This window comes from Dipodomys merriami, unplaced genomic scaffold (genome assembly GCF_024711535.1).
Source record: "Dipodomys merriami isolate MVZ:Mamm:240054 unplaced genomic scaffold, mDipMer1.0.p SCAF_24, whole genome shotgun sequence".
In the NCBI taxonomy this organism is placed as follows: Eukaryota; Metazoa; Chordata; class Mammalia; order Rodentia; family Heteromyidae; genus Dipodomys; species Dipodomys merriami.
In genome coordinates, this window is record NW_027203826.1 from 19,404,003 (window position 1) to 19,417,161 (window position 13,159).

General features: G+C 38.5%; 1 protein-coding gene across 1 annotated transcript in view; it reads right to left on the bottom strand.

Annotated features, from left to right (window-relative positions):
• Xpr1 (xenotropic and polytropic retrovirus receptor 1) overlaps window positions 1-13,159 on the bottom strand; it is a 128,892-nt gene that overhangs the window by 99,677 nt on the left and 16,056 nt on the right. The window contains exon 2 of the mRNA XM_070034329.1: window positions 6,812-6,863. Coding sequence (XP_069890430.1) covers window positions 6,812-6,863 — 52 coding nt within the window. The remainder of the gene's footprint in view (window positions 1-6,811; window positions 6,864-13,159) is intronic.

The window sequence follows — 13,159 nt, forward strand, 5'->3', positions numbered from 1 at the left end:
AAGAGTTTTTTCTTTGTTGCTGTTTTTTTCTTTTCCTTTTGTCTTGTTTGTTCATTTATCTGTCTGAGGGCAGGGGGGCACAGAAATGGTGGGACAAAGGATGAACAAATGCAGCAGTGATACTACATCCTAGGTGGAAAACCAACTATACAACTTGTGGGTAGGGATGGGAGGGAAAAATTAGGAGATACCAAGGTAAAGGTTGACATTGTTCAAAAAGAAATGTACTCTTTATCTGACTTATATAACTGTAACCCCTCTAAATATTACCTGTATAGTAAGAAGAAATTTTTCAAAAAAGTAAAAAGTGAGAGTTGTAGAAACACAGCATGTCTTGAGAGGAAGTTGGATAGCATTATGGGAAAGTTTTATTACTAGCTATGCCATTTAAAGATCAATGCATGGAATCATGTTTAACACAGAATTTTAAGTCACCTTCTCAGTTATGTACTTCCAAATGTAAATGGTATTCAAAATTAACAGATTACATAGAAGAATAGGTAATGACAAATACCAAAGAAGATTAGAAATAAAATGTTTAAGTCTTTAAGCATTCTTATCTATATTATTTCCAAATATGAGCATATTTTGGTTATAGTCTTAAGATATTTATTTTTAAATACAGTCCATGTACAATGTAAAAATAATTAAGGAAATTCACTCTCAAGGATAAAATATGCAAAATAACCATGTATCTGATCTGTCTCAATAATAAAAAACAACTTAAATACTCCACTTTTCAATACATTGCAATACTGTTTTGTTGGTTTACTTATAATTGAGATAACCCTATTTTGTCAATGAAAAATAAAGGTACCACCTTCAAATGTCCTAGGTTCACAATTATTTAAAAAGTGCCTGCTAGAGCTGGAATATAGCTCAGTGGCAAAGCACTTGCTTAGCAAGTGCAACGTCCTGGGTTTGATCCCCAGTACCAAAAAAGAAAAGACAAAAAAAAAAAAGTGCCTGTCTTCAACTTATCAACAGCTTTCATATGTTATGCCTTTAAAAATTCGGTGAGACTGGGGTTTGAACTCAGGGCTTATCACTTGCTAGGCTGGCTCTCGGGTTATTTTGGAGATAGGGTCTCACTTTTTGCAAGGGCCAGCCTAGATCTTCTCCTATTTATGCCTCCCACCATAGCTGGGATAACAAGTACATGCCACCATGCCCAGATTTTTCTGTTGAGATAGTATCTTATAAACATTTTAGCCTGTGTTAACCTTGAATTGCAATCTTCCCAATCTCAGCCTCCTACTTAGCTGAGATGACAGGCATGTAACACTGTAGCCAGCTACTGGTTGAGATGAATTCTTGAAACCTTTCCCCCCAGCTAGCCTCTATTATTCTACCAGCCTCTGCTTCCCAAGTAGCTAGGATTATTAAGTATGAGCTGCTGCCACTTGGCTTTTGTGGCATTTTATCTAATACACTTCAAAAAAACAAACCATTTCACTCTTTTTGTTTCTGATGGTACTGGAGACTGCACTCAGGTCCTCTAAAACAAAACGAGGCCTCCAGTCCCTTTTTCTTAGTTATTTTTGAAGCAGTGTCTCACTTTATACTCAGGCTAGTCTGGGCTGCAGTAATCCTACTTGTGCTTTCCCTATGTTGCTAGAAATGATAGATGCACTCTAATGTCTAGTCTCTAAGATTACATAAGTTCGTATAGCTTATTGCTTACACATATAAAATTAAACACTGTCTGGACAGTAAATAGGAGAAAATTCCATTATACTAATAAAATACAGTGTCTAATAATAATATAAAAAATTTAGAATCATCCAGGAGATGCTTGTTTAAAAGAAATTAGCACTAATATCAGTCTTTATACTAATATCTGTGTCCTACTCCTCAATCCTACTTCAATTGATCTAAAAATGGGGCCCAAGCACCAGGATTTTTGTTTTTTAATAAAATGACCCCACAGATGAGCTGAAGGTAAGGCAGATCTGAGAACCACTAATTTAAGATGGAAAACAAAAACAAAAACAAAATCCCAGCTGTCTGGGACATGAAGTTTAAAGTCCATAAAAACTTAAGGTATAGCTGGGCACCAAAGGCTCATGCTTGAAATCCTAGCCACTCAAGAAGACGAGACCTAAGGATAATGGTTCAAAGCCAGCCAGGGCAGGAAAGTCTGCGAGACTCTTATCTCCAATTAACTACCAAAAAGAGGTGAAGCTGTAGCACAAGTGGTAGAGCATTAAGCCTTGAGCACTGGAGCCTAGTCTCCAACCCCTAGGACTAGCACATACACAAAAAATCTTAGGTATAAAATTAAGAGAAAAAGCTAATATAAAAATAATCCAAGCCAGGAGCCTGTATTTCACACCTATAATACCACCTACTCAGGAAGCAGAGATCTGAGGACTGAGTTGAAAGCCAGCCCAAGCAGACAAATCCTCACTCTTCTCTCTAAATAACCAGCAAAAATCCAGAAGTCAAAGTGTGACTCAAGTAGTAGAGTACCAGCCTGGAGCAAAAACATTAAGCAAGAGTGGGAGGTCCTAAGTCAAGCTCAAATGGCAGCACCATCCTCAAGGAAAAAACAAACAAACAAAAATCCAGACCTACCACATATTTTTCCTTTTAAAAATGTTAAAGCTTGGGCTGGGAATGTGGCTAGTGGTAGAGTGCTTGCCTTGCATTCATGAGGCCCTGGGTTTGATTCCTCAGCACCACATAAGCAGAAAAGGCCAGAAGCAGCATTGTGGCTCTAGTGGTAGAGCACTAGCTGAAGAGCTGAGGGATAGTGCCCAGGCCCAGAGTTCAGGCCCCATGACTGGCAAAAAAAAAAAAGCTTAAAGTCTTGAGACTTTATTGGTAAATCTTCTGTTATAATATATTCTTTTTTTTTTTTTTTGGGGGGGGGGGGTCCGGTCGTGGGGCCTGAACTCTGGGCCTGGGCGCTGTCCCTCAGCTCTTCAGCTCAAGGCTAGTGCTCTACCACTTGAGCCACAGCGCCACTTCCGGCTTTTTTCTTTTTGCTTATGTGATGCTGAGGAATTGAACCCAGGGCCTCAGGCATGCAAGGCAAGTGCTCTACCACTGAGCCACCTTCCCAGCCCTGTTATAATATTTTCTAAGCACTAACAAAAGCCTAAAAATACTAATAGCAAGGATATAATACAGATTATCAGCAGGGCACCGATGGCTCATGCCTGTAATCCAAGCTACTCAGAAGGCTAATATATGAGGATGGTGTCCAAAGCCAGTCTGTGAGACTTCTATCTCCAATTAACTACCATAAAACTAAAAGTGGCCTTGCGCTGAAGAGCTCAGGGACAGCACCCAGGCCCAGAGTTCAAGCCCATGACTGACAAAAAAAAAAAAAAAAAAAGAAATGATTATCAGTAATTTTTTTCCAAATACAGCAAAGTATAAAACCTCAATGCAAGTGAAAGAACAATTAAAGTCTCTTTAGTAATTTCTACTAGTCTTAGTATTAGTCAAGACAATTAGTTCCCAATAGCTTCAATTATCCAGTGCTTTGAAAGAGAAAAACTCATGTGGAAAATAAAACATACAACAAGGACAAAGAATGACCCATTGCAGCAATGATACCCACAAGACATATTGGAAATGACTTCGGGGTGGGGGGGAGGGGCGGGGAAGGGATAGTGGGAGAACATCAAGAGAGGGTGTAACAATGCTCCACAGGAAATGTACTCTGCCTTACTCATGTAACTGTAACCCCTCTGTATAGCATTTTTACAATAAAACTTTTTTTTAAAAGAAAATAAAACATACATGGGTTTTTTTTTGGCAATACTGTGATTTGAGTTCAGGGCTAAGCACTTGTCATGCGGATGCTCTATCACTTGAACAATACCCTAGCCTCTTCTGTTTTTTTTTTTTTTTGGTTTTTTTTTGTCGGTCGTGGGGCTTGAACTCTGGGCCTGGGCGCTGTCCCTCAGCTCTTCAGCTCAAGGCGAGCGCTTTACCACTTGAGCTACTGCGCCACTTCCGGTTTTCTGGTGGTTTATTGGAGATAGGAGTCTCGGTCTCTCCTGCCCGGGCTGGCTTTGAACAGTGATCCTCAGATCTCAGACTCCTGAGTAGCTAGGATTACAGGAGTGAGCCACCAGTGCCCGGCCCTCTTCTGTTTTATTTTCAGATAGTCTTGTCTTTTTGCCTGGGTCAGCCTGAGACCATCATTATCCTACTGGCTGGGATCCTGCAAAGCTGGGATTAAAGACATGAACTATTATATTGTACTTATTTGCTAAGATAGGGCTTGAACTTTTTGTCTCAATCTATGAATTTCCCACTTTCCACCTCCTGAGTTGCTGAGTTCATGCCTTTATAGGTTGTTTGGAAGGCAATACAAAAAAGAACTAATAGGCACAGAGCATTGTGAAAGGGACACATCCTCCTATATGATCATCCTACATTAAAAATATTACTTCTGTATCAGGGTTCAAAGAAATGACATAAATATTTGTAATTTGAACACTATTTCTCATAAATCTATTTTATCTAATATTCACTGAAACAATTACTAGGATCATACTCCAACAGGATGGAGAATAAATATCATAGCTTTTAAACATATCTCAGAGTATGTTTATTACAAACTAGGCAAAAAACTTTTCAAAGTAGCCCTGCATTTTGAGTTAAATTAGAGAATTAAATACATCATAATCCAAACTTCAGTGACTTACATAAAACTAATAATGGACTAACTACTGATGCCCTGGTTCAAAATGTAAGAGGTAAAATTTTGACATGTTTCAGAGAAACAGCATTTTCAATTCAGAATGTTTTAGATAAATAATGGGCATTTCCATGTTATTAAAAAATGGGATTTGAATCTAAAATCTACAGTTTTATTAAACTACTTCAACATCTGTTTTATGTCATAGAAATAAGCCTATAATAGCTTGTTACTGGAATGACTTCAGAGAACACTAATGTAGTATCACATACAGATATTATTCAGAGACACACAGTAAGAATATTCATACATTCTTTTACATCCATTACTCCTGAAAAAAACTGAAGAATTTTATGTTTTCTTCAAATAGTGTACAAAAACATTTCAATTTAACATGTCCATTTATATACACAATGCATCATGATCAGTCACCTTTCCATCATTCCTCCTCTATCCCCTCCCCATCTGTCAAGTTTCCTCCTTCAGTTTTCATGTATATACATTCAGTATTATGACAATTGCATTTACCCTCATTCCTTTTTTCATCTGTCTACTCCTTTCCTTAACCTTCACTACCCTCAGTTAAAACATGTTTCAGCTTTCTGGTATCCATTTTACTAACCTGATCATTGTTCCAATCTCACTCCTAAGTATACATAGCATCCTTTAGTTAGTTTGATCAAGTGTATAAGCTTATGGCATTGTGTGCATTTTCAAATATGCTTATATTTATATCTAATTTCCACATATGAAAGAAAACATACACCTTTGTCTATCTGAGCTTGATATAATTCATTCAGCATGATTTTTTCCAGGTCCTCCCACTTCCCTAATAATGATATACTCTTCTTCCTGATTAAAAAAAATAAAATTCCATTGTGTGTGTGTGTGTGTTTGTGTGTGTGTGTGTGTATGTGTGTGTAATACACTTTCTTGCTGATGCAAAATTTTCAAAAAATACTCAGCCTCAAAAGGGACATTCCGTCAAGAACAGTTGCTAAACTGGATCCTACTTACTGACCCCAGAACATACACAACTTAACAGTCATCTCTCCAAACTAATAAAAGCTTTATCCTGTAAAGAACAGCTGATAAAAGAGCAGTGGAATAACCACACCCCTTAGATCAGTTGTTATATGACTGCCAAACTGTGCATATATATACATAAGCACAATGATTATACACACTAACATTCTCCATTTAATTACTAGTCCCACTCTAAAGACAGTAAGTAAACAGAAAGGGGAAATATGTCCTGTCCTAACTATCTGTAGACTTAGGATCCACTAAAGGGTGTCTAGATGGATGAGTGAATAGGTGGAAATAGTTAGATAGACGTAAAAATGTATTGGGAGAATGAAGCACAAAAGAACTGTGAGGAAATCAATATATGATTCAGTGCTAAGATGTGTTAATCAGATTTAGGTTGACAGTTTTAGAGGTTTCAGCCTATGGCTGGGAGCATGCAGTAGTGGAAAGCAGTTTACTTCATGGTGAACAGGAAGCAAAGGGGGGGGGGAAGTAGGGAGGAGGAAGGAAAGAGACAAGGAGCTAGACAAGGTATATCTTTCCAGAGGGTGCCCCAGTGACTTATACCTCCAACTAGGCTCCACCTTCTACAGTTTCTACCACCTCCCAAAATAGCATTGCCAGCTGAAGACCAAGATTTTAGATATGAGTACTCTGGCAAACAGTTCATATCCTAGCTTTAACAGATGACAAAAAAAAAAAAACACATAAGATCTATCATGGAGTAAATTTGAGCTAGACAAACAAATGGATAATCACATCATCAAAAGCAAAAAGACCACCTGGCAGCAGTGGCTCACATCTGTAATCCTAGCTACTCAGGAAGCTAAGATCTAAGGATTATGGTTTGAAGCCATCCAAGGCAGGAAAGTCTTTGCGATTCTTATCTCCAATTAAGCACTTAAAAAAAAAGTGGGAAGTAGAGCTGTGGCTCAAGTGGTAGACTGCTAGCTTCAAGCAAAAGAACTCACGTACAGCACCCAGGCCCTGAGTTCAAGCTCTAGGACTGGCACCAAAACAAAGGAAAAAGAGATACTCAAGGGAAAAGATCATATGTTTTATATTTTGAAGTTTAAAAATTTTCTCTTACTGTAACTAAATCTGAAGATTAATTTATCTTACCTTCCACAGAAGGTGCCTGGTCTTGAGCTGAATACAGCATATCCTTGAAAGCCTATCAAAAAGAAAGAAAAGCAATATAGAAAATCATTAAATAAACTTTATATTGAAAGTGTTCAAGTTAGACAGTACTTTTTCAATATCCAACTACTAAATTTAGTTAACCAAATATAGAATTTAGTGAAATACTTCAATTAACTTTTAAAACCTATCCATTACTGTCTAATCCTTAGGATAAGAGCTAATTTATACACTTTTAAAATTACACAGCAAATGGCACAAGAATAGGCCTAAGGACCAATGGAATAGAAGACCCGGAAATGAACCCACAGACCTATAACCACATGAAATTTCATAAAGGAGGCTAAAACACAGGGTGGAAGAAAGATAGCCCTTCAACAAATACTGCTGGCAGAACTGACAGAAAACTGAAGTTAGATCCTTATGTATCACCCTGCACCAGAATCAATTCCAAATGGATCAAAGACCTCAATGTAAGGCCAGAAGCCATGAAAATATTACAGGAATGGATAGAAGAAAATTAGGACTCCTAGGCACAGGTTGAAACTTCCTAAAAAGAGATCCAGAATCACAACAAATCAAAGAAAGACTGGATAAATGGGACTGCACCAAACTGAAGAGTTTCTGCATAGCAAAGGACATAGCTAGATAGATAAGTAGCCCACAGAATAAGAGATCTTCACTAGCTATGTATCAGACAAGGGCCTCATATCTAAAATATACTTAAGAAATCAAAAAATTAAACCCCCCAAAAACAAATACTCAAAGAAACAATAACCCAATTAATAAATGTCTTAAAGATTTAGAGAGTTCTCAGAAGTAGAAATAAGAATGGCCAATAGACATATGAAGAGATGTTCATCATCCCTGGACAAAACAACATTGAGATTCCACCTTGCCCCAGTTAGAATGGCCACTATCAAAAACTCTTAATAATAGGAGATGCTGAGGTATGTGGCCAAAAGGGAACACTACTACACAGTTGGTAGAATGTAAACTTCTTCAACCACTCTGGAGAGAAATATGAAAGTTCCTCAAGAGACTAAATATAGAGCTTCCCTATGACCCAGCAATTCCACTCTTGGGCATTTATCCAATTGACCACAAACTAGGCCACACTAAAGCTACCAGCACATTGCAGCATTATTTACCATAGCCAAGATATAGAATCAACCCAGATACCCCTCATTGGACAAATGGATCAAGAAAATGTGATATGTGTGTGTATGTATATATATATATATATATATATATATATATATATATATGTGTGTGTGTATATATATATATATATATATATATATACACATATATAATGGAATTCTATGCTTCCATTAGAGAGAATGATATTGCCTCATTTGTAAGGAAATGGACTTTTAAAAATTATATTAAGTGAAGCCAGACACAAAGAAACATAGGTCGCATGGCTTCCCTCATTTGTAATAATTGAAATTGTGTCTATAAATCTACAAGTAAACACAGTGGATGATAAAAAAAATTATACTTGGACATGATAAATTAAACAGGACTCTAAATATTCACACAGTGAGACCAAACGAGAATATTCTTAGGAGAGGATCACAAAGCATCAATAGCTATTTGCAAATGATCACATAAAATGATGTTTATAGAAATGAACCCCAAGAAAAGGAAAAGTGTTTAAGAGATTTTTTATTTTACTTTTCGTGATTTTGTTTTTCCCCTTTTGTCACTGTTGATTCTGCCTTGTATGTAAGTTCATGTGACCCACAGAAATAGTGGGTCAAAGGGTGAATTAATTCAGCAGTGATATTCACTAGACACTATGTTGAAAATGAACTATACAACTTGGGGGACTCGAGAGGGAAAAAATTGTGAGAAAACAAGGGAAAAGGTGACACTGTTCAAAAGAAATGTACTCATTACCTCACCTATGTAACTGTAACCCCTCTGTACATCACCTTTACAATAAAAAATAAAACTAAACAGCACTAAAAGAATTCTTAAAAATCACGTGAAGAGCATACACTCTCTGAACTAAGCAAAAACAGTGGGGGGAAAAAAAGAGGAACAGAAATCCTAGAGAAATACACTGGAACACTGCACACTTTTTTTAAAGTAAGAAACAGAATACAAGCATAAGTTTGTTTACCGGGCACATAGCCATTGATACCAATATCAACCCCTAGTCCCCAGAAGTCCCCAAAGAGGCAAAATATCACCCCCCTCTCAAAACCACCAGCCAATAGTTGTTCAAGTATTATAAATATCAAAAAGGAAGAAGTAAACCTCCAGGGTAACCTACTCATCTTCCAAGAGTATTCACATCTAGTAATTATATTTTCCCCTAGTGAATTCACTATTTACTTGGGGTTAAAAAAACTTAACAATAAGTAAAAAGGTGCTGATGTCTCATGCCTGTAATACTAGCAACTCAAGAGGCTGAGACCTGAGAATCTCAATTCAAAGCCAGCCCAAGAAGGTAAGTCCATGAGATTCTTATCTCCAATTAACCACCAGAAAAACTAGAACTGTGGCTCAAAATGGGAGAGGACTATCCTTGGTCAGAAAAGCTCAGGGATAGTGCCCAGGCCCTAAGTTCAAACTCTATGACCAAAAAAAAAAAAAAAAAAAAAAAAAAAATCCAGTGAAATAAGAAAATTTGAAATTCTTAAAACTGGTTCATTTTTATTCATTTTAACTCATGGGAGAGGGGGTTGGGGGGGTCCGGTCATGGGCCTGAACTCTGGGCCTGGGTGCTGTCCCTCAGCTCTTCAGCTCAAGGCTAGCACTCTACCACTTGAGCCACAGCGCCATTTCTGGCTTTTTTTTTTCTGCTTATGTGGTGCTCTACCACTGAGCCACCTTCCCAGCCCTTAACTCATGTTTTATACAAGTATTCATAAGACAATAATACAAATACAAAATTGTTTCTGTCACATATGCTTAAATCCAAAAATATGCAAAAATATTCAAAATTCACTTATAAAATTTGAGGCAATATAGTAATATAACTGAAGTACAATAATAAAACCAAATATTTAGGAGTGGAGGAGTTGTTCAAGTGGTAGAGCATCTGCTAGCAAGGGCAAAGGCTGAGTTTGAACCCCAGTACAGTCAGAAATAAATAGATAAATAATTACCTATATTTGGTCTTTGTGTCTACTTCAAGGCACTGAGCTTATAAAATGTTTAGAATTTAACTGACTTTTTTTGTGTGTGAAAATACCATAGAAAGGGGTTAGAATTACATGGGCAAGGTAATGAGTGCATTTCTTTTTTTTTTTTTTTTGGGGGTCCGGTTGTGGAGCCTGAACTCTGGGTCTGGGCACTGTCCCTCAGCTCTTCAGCTCAAGGCTAGCGCTCTACCACTTGAGCCACAGCGCCACTTCCGGCTTTTCTCTTTTTGCTTATGTGGTGCTGAGGAATCGAACCTAGTGCCTCAGGCATGCAAGGCAAGCACTCTACCACTGAGCCACCTTCCCAGCCCATGAGTGCATTTCTTATCAAGCATTGTTGCCTCCTCATTTGTTTCCCCTTCTGATCCCTTCCCATCCCCCCTCCCCTCCTGCCAAAGTTGTAAAGTTCATTTTTGACATAACATCTTGTACATCTCATTGTTGCAATGGGTCCACTTGTATCCCTATTTAAACAATTTGTTTTTTCCCTTCCCCTCCACAAATTATACCAGCATCAAACACAATGAAAACAGGGGTTATACCATGGGGGAGGGACATACAAAGCAACAAAGAACTATCTTATAAATATGTTTAATTGACTTTTATATGCTTGTAAGATGGGTCAATGATGGGTAGATGTGGTCCCAATAGTTTCAGGAGGTGGGCTATTCACAGAAAAACCAAGCGATAAGGTTACTATCTCCAGATTTATGGGGATGATAGAGAGAAGTCAAGTTCAATCACCAATTAAAATTCTTTAATCAATCATGCCCGTGTACTTACAACTCAATTAAATCCTCCAACACCAAGGCTCATGGAGCTTCTCAGTTCGTGAATATATCAATGTTTTAGAAAGGGCATGGAAAACATGTATCATCTCAATCCTCATAGTTTGCATTATGCATCTCATCTTGTAAGGGTATTTCTAAGCTGTATGCTTTCTAATGAATTTGTAATATTAAGCATAGTTATTTCCCAAGTTCTGTGGCCCTTTTAGCAAATTATTAAACCTGAGGGACAGTCTTGCAGTTAACCAGGCAGAAGTCTTGGTAGCCTGGCAACCCTATTTGTATGTGGCATCTCAAGTGGGAGATTCATGTGGAACCCTTAACCTAAGTATGCAGTCTGTGCTAACCACAGGTAGTGTCATAACTGAATTAACTTCAGACAACCAATTGCTGTTGGATAATTGGCTGGTTGGTGTTGGGGGGGAAAAAAAGTAACACATCTAGTGTTAGAAATGTTATCATAAGTTAGGCACTAGTGGCTCAAGCCTATAATGATAAGTTACTAAGGAAGCTGAAAACAGGATCTCATTTCAAAAGCAGCTTTGGCAGGAAAGTCTTTGAGATTCTCATTTCCATCACCAAAATGTGGTGGGAGAGAAAGAGAGAAGTGACACTGTCCAAAAAGAAATGAACTCTTTACCTGACTTATGTAACTGTACCCCTTCTGTACATCACCTTTATAATAATAATTTTTTTTAAGCTGCAAATGGATCTGAGTTTCAAGTGGTGGAGTGCCAATCTTGAGCAAAAATACTGCCAGGAGCTTCTAGCTAATGCCTGTAATCCTAGTTACTCTGGAGGCTGAGATCTGAGGATAGCAGTTCAAAGCCAGCTCCAGGCTAGCTTGGAACAAAGAAGCTCAGGAACAGAGCTCAAGCCCTGAGTTCAAGCTCTAGCGCTCTCCCCTAGTGCCCTCTCTCTGTGCCCTCTCTCTCTCTCTCTTTCTCTCTCTCTCTCTGTGCCCTCTCTCTCTCTCTCTCTCTCTCTCTCTCTCTCTCTCTCTCTCTCTCTCTCTCTCTCTCTCTCTCTCTCTCTCTCTCCCCCCTCTCTCCCTCTCTCCCTTCCCTCCCCCCCCTCTGGGTCAGCACCCAGGCCTTGCATTCAATCTCCAGTACCAGCAAAGAAAGGAGGGGAGAGGGGAAAGGGGAAGGGGGAAGAGGGGTCAGGAAAAGGAGGAAAGGAAAAGGGAGAGGGAAAGGGGAAAGGAAAGCGAAGGGCAAAGGAAGGCAAAGAGAAAGGAAAGAGAAGTAAAGAAGAAATGAAAAAGGAAAAGAAAGGGAAGGAAAGGAAAGAAGAAAATCAAAGGAAAAGAAAGGGAAGGAATGAGGAAAGGAAAAGAAAGGAGGAAAAGGAAAGGTGAAAGGAAAGGGGAAGGGGAAGGGAGAAGGGAAAGAGGGAAGTAAGAAGGAAAGGTGGAAGGGAAGAAGGAAAGATAAATGTGACAAAAGTCAGGAGCCTCTTTTGAGAAAAATACATAATTAATATGATCTTTGTACTTTAGTTGTCTCAAGGATCACTAACTTCCAGATTAAAATAAGAAAGATTGGGGCTGGGAAGGTGGCTCAGTGGTAGAGTGCTTGCCTTGCATGCATGAGGCCCTAGGTTCGATTCCCCAGCACCACATAAGCAAAAAGAAAAAAAGCCAGAAGTGGTGCTGTGGTTCAAGTGGTAGAGCGCTAGCCTTGAGCTGAAGAGCTGAGGGACAGCGCCCAGGCCCAGAGTTCAGGCCCCACGACCAGACCCCCCCCAAAAAAAATATTCAAAAATAAAATAAGAAGTATTCCGGAAGATCTCATTATTTTACTTTTCAGATTTGAATTTTATACCAAAGCTCTATATAGGTATAGCGTTCCAGTGTGGATATTTCAAAAGTGTAAATAAACAGAAGACTGCGGAAAACAGAACAAGTTTCTAAAAGGAAAAAAAAATAATGTAAAGAGAATGAAACACATATATCTATGTACAAAACAGTTTGGGAAATAAATCTTGGAATAACTAATAATAAAGACTCAAATGTATGAGTGAAATGTTACTACATCTGGGTATAATAGAAATGTCTACTATATGCGATCAAGAATTTTTAAAAACTCCATCACTAGCAGAGAGACTTGTGCACACTAGAAGTTCAATAAACAGTTCTTTAAGAGTTTCTTTTCTGGGCTGGGAAGTTGGCTCAGTGGTAGAGCGCTTGCCTTACATGCCTGAGGCCCTGGGTTCGATTCCTCAGCACCACATAAGCAAAAAGCAAAAAAAGCTGGAAGTGGTGCTGTGGCTCAAGTAGTAGAGTGCTAGCCTTGAGCTGAAGAGTTGAGGGACAGCGCTCAGACCCAGAGTTCAGGCCCCAAGACCGGACCCCCCCCCCAAAAAAGTTTCTTTTCTGAAGA